At 39.0% G+C, this 8,448-nt stretch overlaps 1 protein-coding gene across 1 annotated transcript; it reads left to right on the top strand.

The window, feature by feature from the left end:
- The first annotated feature begins 217 nt into the window (after positions 1 to 217).
- On the top strand, positions 218 to 3,763 carry LOC106941438 (mitotic spindle assembly checkpoint protein MAD2A-like). The gene is made up of 5 exons (XM_015024477.1): positions 218 to 404; positions 1,892 to 2,038; positions 2,836 to 2,956; positions 3,167 to 3,270; positions 3,344 to 3,763. Exons 1-5 carry the CDS (start codon positions 239 to 241, stop codon positions 3,514 to 3,516), a joined length of 711 nt encoding a protein of 236 aa, XP_014879963.1. The 5' UTR covers positions 218 to 238; the 3' UTR covers positions 3,517 to 3,763.
- Positions 3,764 to 8,448: the final 4,685 nt, after the last annotated feature.

The raw sequence follows: 8,448 nt of genomic DNA, 5'->3' as shown, positions 1-8,448 counted from the left end.
TTACACAAAAGTATAGGAATGCCTGCTTTCTTGTTCTGAACACATGCAGCGGTTTGGCTCACTGAATGCAGCAAGAAAGTTAAATGTAGTGATTACTAGTTCAATTTGCGAAAATCTTTCAAGGTCTTTCGTGGCAAGACTGAGATCAACAGTTGGATTGTTATGCACTGCCCCCTCGCGTCAAGAAAATGTAAACGCAACTTGAGAAGGGAGGCTTTACGCATGCGTGTAAGTGCATATGACATTTTCAAACTGGACGGCGGGTAGCAGAAGAGAACAGAGAACAGAGAAGCGGCACAAAAATCTTTTAGAGGAGAATCTGTTGGTGATAATTGGAACCATGACCAGTACTCTTAAGGGAATCACTCTTAAAGGAAGCGCGGAGTTGGTGGCTGAGTTCTTCTGTAAGTATTCAGCTTCAATCCATAGCTTAGCAGCGCGTTTCTTCCCTTAGCTTCGACACAACACGCTGTGCTAAAGTGAAACTGTTGGGCCTGAGCTGAGTCTTTGTTAAACTCATGAACTCAACATGAAACTGCAATAAACATCGGAAGCCAGTGTGTTTGCTCTGAGCTATAAGTGCAACTTATTGTCGTTGCAGATAACGATTTATTTTTGCTGGTCTTCATAGTGGAATGCACCGCTCACCTGTACCACGCTGACGTTGAAGTCGAGCGCTACAAAAGCAAATCAAATGGAGTTTAATGTTGATATTTTTCATAATATGCATCCCGAAGTCTATAGGAGCGCAATTCGTTCATAAACCGATCTTTGCCTCGGTGTTAAAGTTGTTTACTGGAGCAGTAGACATTGATATGGTTACATTTTAGCGTTTTGTGGGGGATGTTTAGCGAGAGGTTGCTGGGTTTAATGAATTAAAGAGGTGTTACGCAAAGGTGACACTTTTTTTAGCCTTACATCATGTTATGATTTTATTCCCTCATCAAAATCATACCTGGAGTGTTGCCTTGATTCTTTCATGCATGCTTGAGAAATACTTTCATGCCCAGTGGGAACCATGCGTCTGTTCAAAACGCCTGGTGGACCCAGGAGCTGACTTTGACGACGAAGCTGCTCCTTTGAGAAAGGAGATCATTTATTAGTCTCCTGCAGGGGCGCCGCCAGGAATTTTGGGCCCAATGACAAAAACAAATAAATTAAGCACCCCCTTCGCAGCTGCTGTTACAATTTCTTGAGTCTATTTCACCCATAAAAAGCACCACAATTTTAAAGCCCTGCTTTCTTTGGTCCAATACTGATACTATCACAATATTTACTGTTTGTCAATTTTACATGCAACTCCTGTCAAATAGGTTGCTTACATTTTTTTGTTTGTTTTTTAGATTACTGTAATGTCTGTCCCCACGAGCAACAGTCATAGGCAATGTGCAAAATATACGTGAAGCAATCCAGATTTCTCAAAAAATGCTACGTACTTGCATTTTATTCAAGCTGCAGTATACAACTTTAATAAAAAAAATGTTTTCTCTATATTTGTTAAAGCTGTCACCACGTTGTGACAGTTTGTTATGAGCAGGGGCGCAAATTAGCACCCGCCACTGGCCAAATACGGGTAAAAGTCTGAAGTGGCGTGTAAATTAGTGCACAAGCGTCTGGGTTTATAGTCTGTAGAAAGAAATCCAAAAGGCCAAACATATTTTTTGCATGTTAGTCGAAAAAAAAAAATTGCATTCAAGCAGTTTGTGTTGATATTGCACACATTGCAATTGCAGTGATCATTGCAATTGGATATATTGAGTCAGTCTCCCTCAAAGGAAGCAAGAAATCAATATAAGCCAGTAATGCCTGATCCATGCATCTCCAGTTCCACTTCAACATGGTTTCTAAGCATCTTTAGCTGAACCTTAGCTGACCCAGTGTCTCTCCACAGCATTTGGCATCAACAGTATCCTGTACCAGCGGGGCATCTACCCTCCTGAGACTTTCACCAGAGTCACACACTATGACATGACCCTGCAGCTCACCACTGACCCCAAGCTGAAGAACTACCTGACCAACGTGGTGTCTCAGCTCAAAGGTACCGGTGCTCAGTAGAACGGCTCAAGAGACGAGTCACCTGAACTGAAATAGTTTTCAGATTTTATTCCATGGATTCCTGACGTTCTAATGACAACTTGATTTTTCTGCTTGGCCTCAGCTACAGGTCACCATGGAAACCAAAAGGTTGAAAGTTGATCTCGATAGTCTGATCAGAGTCAAATATCCCTGTTAAAATCAGTAATTCTGACACAGTAAAGTAAGAGTATGTAATGTAATATCATTGACCAGTAGGTGGCAGCAATAGATTGATGATCTAAAAATACTGCCCTCAATAAGATATGCAGATGATGATAAAGTTATCCTGGTTAAATAGTTTTGCATTTCTTAAATCATTTGTTTGAAGTTTAGTAAAAATCAGTTAATATATGAGAATTATTTTCAGTTCTTTCATTTTTGGTTGGATTCTCCATTGTTTCTTTATGTAGGAGTGCACCAATAAAGCAGACACCATTGTCTTAATTTCGGGCGATCCTTCGATACTTGCATGTGAAAGGAACTTTGTTGCTCTGAAAAGTTGCTATATCTAGCAACTTTTTATATAGCAATAAAAAGTTGCTATATCTAGCAACTTTTCAGATCAATTAAATTGATCGGCTAGAAAACTGCAGTCAGTGCACAACTATTTGTGTATTATTTTAGTTGTAGAATGAAGTTTTCAGAAACTAATTAACATAACTGATGTTTTTAGGAAGAAAATGACTATTGGTTGATCAGACCAGAAGAGCTGGAATCGGTGCGCTCCAAATGTTCTCCTTCTGTTCATCATTGTTTCAGAGTGGCTGTTTGAGTGCACCGTGCAGAAGCTGGTGTTGGTCATTACATGTCTGGAAACCAACGAGGTGCTGGAGAGATGGCAGTTTGACATCGAGTGTGACAAATCGGCTAAGGAGAGCAGGTCAGCGCTATGTTGCTTTCTTCAGATAAAACATCTGATTTCACACAAAACATTTTATTTGATGTTTTTTTTGGGATTCAAATTAGACAGAATATTGTTAGAAACTGTAGGGTACAAAATTATCTTCCCCAGCAGGGGGCAGTATAAACCTAAAATAAGCTCTCAGACATCAGTATGGATGAGTTTTTGTTGTTGGTTGTGTGTTCCCAGTGCTCCCAGGGAGAAATCCATCAAGATCATTCAAGATGAGATCCGCTCTGTCATCAGGCAGATAACAGCCACAGTTACCTTCCTCCCTCTGCTGGAGACGCCATGTTAGTTCCTCTTCTTTCTCTTTACTATCTCCCTTTGTTCCAATGATCTCTGACCTCTGACCTTCCACTGCAGGTGCCTTTGATCTCCTGGTCTACACTGATAAAGACCTGGTGGTTCCAGACAAGTGGGAGGAGTCCGGCCCACAGATAATCAACCAATCAGAGGAGGTGCGCCTGCGCTCCTTCACCACCTCCATCCACAAGGTGAACAGCATGGTGGCTTACAAGAGGACTGACTCAGTTTAACCTGCTGAAGTACCAGGGCTGCTCTTTAAAGTACATTTTACAGGACTTGTTTTTTTTTTTTTTGGTTTTGTTTTTTTTTTACTTTGGAAGAAATTCTGCTGTCCTTTCTGATGTAAATGTTTGTCATGAATGACAGTTTTCTTTAATGTGTCTGTTATTTCAAAGTGGCCATCTTCTGTTTTCAGATGGTGCTTTATATGTTCATCTTTTTAAAAAAAAAAGTCAAATAAAAGGACTTTCTGTTAACAGATGGTTTCTTTTTCCTGCTTCACTGGTATGGAGTTAAATTTGTTTCACAATTACTCAATCAAAAAAAAATAAAGAAATGAAACTGGTCAAAACTTTTTGAATTGTAAGAATTTAATTTTTTTAAAACAAAAACATGTTTAAAAAGATGTTTTATTAAAATCACTCATTTTTGTTTGAAAGGAAAAAGTTATTTGCATAACATAAATTTTTATCTGCGCATGTCAGAATTTTTTGGTTGACAGTCGAAGTTTTTGGTAGCATTCTCACGTTTGTTTTTTAATTTCTCTTTTTGGTTGAACCCAAGTTTTGCTTGTGAATCTCACATGAACATCCTGGACAGGGCCTAAAGAGAGCGATGTAAGACCTGTCCCTATTGGTTAGCGGTGACTGAACTCAGAACTCTCTCAAACTGCAGGGCTAAGTCGGATAATTCTGGAATAATCACACGTCCAATATTTTATTGCTAACCTTTGCCTAAAGGTTAGCTACTCTAGCTACAATGTTTTATTTCATCACAATGAGACTGAAACAGTAAAATGAGCCTTTTCTGTTGTTTTTGTTTAAAGTTTGTCAGTTTGAGCAATGGCTACACAACACCTGATCATACTCGACCATTTATCATTGCATTAAATATTATGTAATGTCTCAAGAGAATGGCAGTGTTAGAATAGTGATGCTGTTGAAGAAAGGTGAAGCGACTGAGGAAGCTCTGGTGAGGTCTTCAATTAGTTTACTGAAATATGTATTAACCTGTTGTTACTTTTTAAATAAAATTATTATGAAAAGAGCAGGACAGGGGAGAGACAGGAGCACGACAAGATATTTTAATCAAATGTTTGTGGCTGAAAATGACAGGAAAAAAAAAACATTTAGGCTTTTTTGCCTGTGTCTGTGTTTTTCAATCTTTTGAGAGCCATGGCTCGTTTGGCAAGTTATTGAATGCAGGGCAGGAAAGTGAGACAACACACTGAGTTATCAGTGAGGAGCTAAGGTGTCTGTTAGATGTGAAAAGTATGATTTTAATTTATTTTTGTGGGAAAACTGTTGCACTGATGTTGTTCAAGAAAAAAAATGTTTTTAGACTTTATTTTTGTTGGTAAAACTACTGTATTCAGTTTAAAACAGTTTGACTAGCTGTATTTTACTTACAGTTTTTGAAGGTAAAATACTTTCTTGAACCAAACTTGAAAATACAAACTTGAACCAGTTCAAGTGCCAAACATATGTAAAAGTATTTTGATCAATAATAAAACATTTTGACAAAATATGTCAAAATCGAGTAGTAAGCTTGTGTGTATTTATCTTGCTAGTTGTGAGGCAAATGATAAAGTGAGAGTTCAGTCCTGGAATGATGCTTGATTAAAGACTCAAGCCATTTTGTTCAATAGGAAATGGAAGAAGATGTTTTTTGGGACAATTTGTCACCTTGAGATCATAAAACATATACATACGTTTAATGTACAGTGTAGATAGTTTACTACCAGGAATGGCATAGTTACTTTGAAAAAATAACTACTTGATTACTCAATGAAAAATCCATCTATTGCATCCCCAAGCCAGTCTATTGTTTGTGAGGGGTCGGGGGGAGAAACAAACAGGAAATGAAGAAGCAAAACCAGGAGAGTATAGTTAAAGTTTTATTTAAAATAAACCAGGAAGAATCTTGACGGTGGCGGGGAAAAACCTAAAGAAAAAATGAGAGTGTAAATAACAAAATCCAGGGCTTTTAGACAATCCTCTTAAGTAAAAAGTAACCTGGGAGAAACCATGAACCTGGCATCTTTCTAAACAAGGCAAATACACACATTTCCAACAAAGCTGCAGCACCCATGCTGCCCAATTGGCCAAGAGGCCCTGAGGTCACCTAGCTTTATACTCTGCTCATCAAGAGGCAGAATGAAACCATCCATCTGTGCCTGTTTAAGCTGCATGAGCTCAGCAGCAACTTGAAATGGGGAAACATGCATGCAGTCACCACTGTCCAGGGTGACCCCGCCTCTCACCCGAAACGTTTGCTGGAGATAGGCACCAACACCTCCTGACCCACTAGGGACAAAGGTGTAAGAAAATGAACGGATGGATACTGAGTGACTTGTATACGTAACTATACGTAACTTTAATCTGATTATTGGATTGTAAATAGTAACGCTTTACATTACTTGGTCAGATTGGACTAACACTTTACTAAGTAACCTGTTTATGACATTTCTGCTCAAGCTATTTATTTGTCAGGTTTCCAATATGTGTCCCTTCACCCTTGGAGCCAAGATCTGCCTTGTGGCTCCGATGAGTTGTTCTAAGTTATCACTAGGAGAAGGCAGAGGAGCTGGATTTTTTTCACAGATTACCTGTCTCATACCATGCTGTCACAAGATATTGACAGTTTCAGCAAATATGTAAAACAAATATTGCCTATAAAATTACAGCGGTGTCCTGGTTCAATATCAGCCAAAAAAAAAAAAAAAAAAAAAGATCAGAATATATAGGCCTGATCTAAAATCTCCAGTTGATGGAAACATTCCTTTCCAGCATTTCTGTCTACCAGAAATAAATAAAAGTATGTGTGATTTGTGCTAATATCAAATCGGCTCAGTATTAGGATCAGCCAGTCACTGCACTAGCTAGCAGAATCACTAACATTTAGCTGTAACCTAATTGATAAGTATTCAGTTAAATGTTATTTACTTTCAATAGTCTATTCTCTTTTTTATAATGTTTCTCTTGTCTTTGCTGCTTCCCATATATGTCTGTGTGGATTATTGGTGTTTCGTCCAATCAGATTTTAGTATCTGTGTGTTGCCAAGGTCAGCCTAATCTGCTCAGGCACTTCAGAATCGGTACTGCAGTCCTATGTTAACTAAACGATATGGACCATAGACATGAATACATAGATGCGTCATTTTACGCCGAATCTTGCGGTATGTCGCCAACATCTTGAATGTGGCAATAGAGTGATCAGAGATCCATAATTCAGTCTGCTTGGACTAAGTTCAACCATTTTACAGGACAAACTGGATCCATTGCATTACCTTAGAGTGACAGAAAATATTGACGTAATTTTACGAACAGAATTTCTTGACTTTGCGGCCAGAAACTTGCTTCTGAACAACCAAGAAATATTTCCCATGTAACTAAATTGGCCCGAAGTAACCACTCTTATTGTTATTTTCCTAGTTTAGCTAACTTTTCATACTGTGTAGGTTTTTTAATGAGAGAGAGCTGATCAGAAACCACTGTCAGAACAGAAGTGCATTAAAGACCAAAGGATTTTCAGGACAGGTCAGCGAGGATCAGAGCTGGAGCTGTTTTTCTTCAGTCTTCTGTTCCACAATGTCAGTGTTTAACTATTCTATAAAGTCTGTTCAAGTCAATGTCCTAATGTGCTGAATAAGTGGAATATGAATATGTTTTTCTGAATGTGAAGGGGCCAGGGATGTATTTTCTATAATTAGATAATTTGTTCTATATCCTTGGCTTTAGCCTGTGTCTACCAGGCCGTCCTACATATGGATGCCGACCCTAAATTTGGACACAGCTCTTGTATATAGTAAGTGTTCCATCAAGGTGTCTCTTTATACCTTACGTGCAGCTCAAGTAGTTTGACTGGTGTCATTTTAGATAATGCCATACTGTGTCACTATTGGCTGTAATTTAAAAAAATGAAAATGAAAAATGGAGGCGAATCTGGATAATTTCCTACATGAAAGAAAGGAGAGCGCAGTGCGAGAGCCAGAGTTGAACAACTTCTGAAGGACCTAATCTGGACCCTGGACCCCCCAGAATCATTTATACCAGCAGAACCAACAAAGGAACAACTGATAGTTACCTTAACAAGCTAAAAATAAATGCCGTGCTGCTGCTGAGACAGGCAGAGCTGGACGCTCTTTGAGATGCCAACAGGAGCTATACCTACTGAATCTACTGATCTAACCGGACCCATGGAGGTCCGGTGTCGGTGCTACCATCACACCGAACTCTAAGCAGCACAGCTGTTGCCAAACCGGACACAGCGCTACAGATGCTAGGAAAAACATCAAAGACAAGCAGCACTAACAGAGCTATTACTACTGGAAATACGAAGGGAGCTGGAACACTGGTAATGAATGTGAAACCACTACAAACACCAAACGAAATTCGGACCCTAAACAGCTCCTTCCGAACCGGACACAGAGCTACAGAAGTACTTACCGGATCACACAGTCCGACCAGAGGTATGCGTTTCATACCTTCGTAAATGAAACGATGTGTTACATTGTTTCATTTACGAAGCTGAAGGCAGCAGCAGCAGCAGCTCCTATGGCCAACTCTGTCCTCTTCCTCTGTTTGCTCCTCTTCATCACCTCCTCTGATTTCTACGTTCTGATCGATTTCAGTGCGCTCCGGTTTAAATTAAAAAGGCTTAATAACGATACTCATCACTGTTTTGACTGGAGGAGCCAGGCAGTTGGACCATTACATGTCATTTACCCAGAATGCATTGCAGCGTGAACAACATGGCGACATCCTATAACAATATTTTGTCATAGGAATTTTAATGAATTTTATACATTTATTAAAATTTATAAAAAACTAAATACAGTCAGTATTATTACTGGATTATTTTTACATCTAAAATAAATATTTCCCAAATAAGGTCTATATAACCAAGGGCGTAGGAACGAGTCTGTCATTGGGGGGGACGCA

The sequence above is a fragment of the Poecilia latipinna genome, unplaced genomic scaffold, assembly GCF_001443285.1.
Source record: "Poecilia latipinna isolate Pla-1442-1.1 unplaced genomic scaffold, P_latipinna-1.0 Scaffold3673, whole genome shotgun sequence".
NCBI lineage: Eukaryota > Metazoa > Chordata > Actinopteri > Cyprinodontiformes > Poeciliidae > Poecilia > Poecilia latipinna.
The sequence above is the reverse complement of the archived record's forward strand: the minus strand, read 5'-3'. Positions and strand labels throughout refer to the sequence as shown.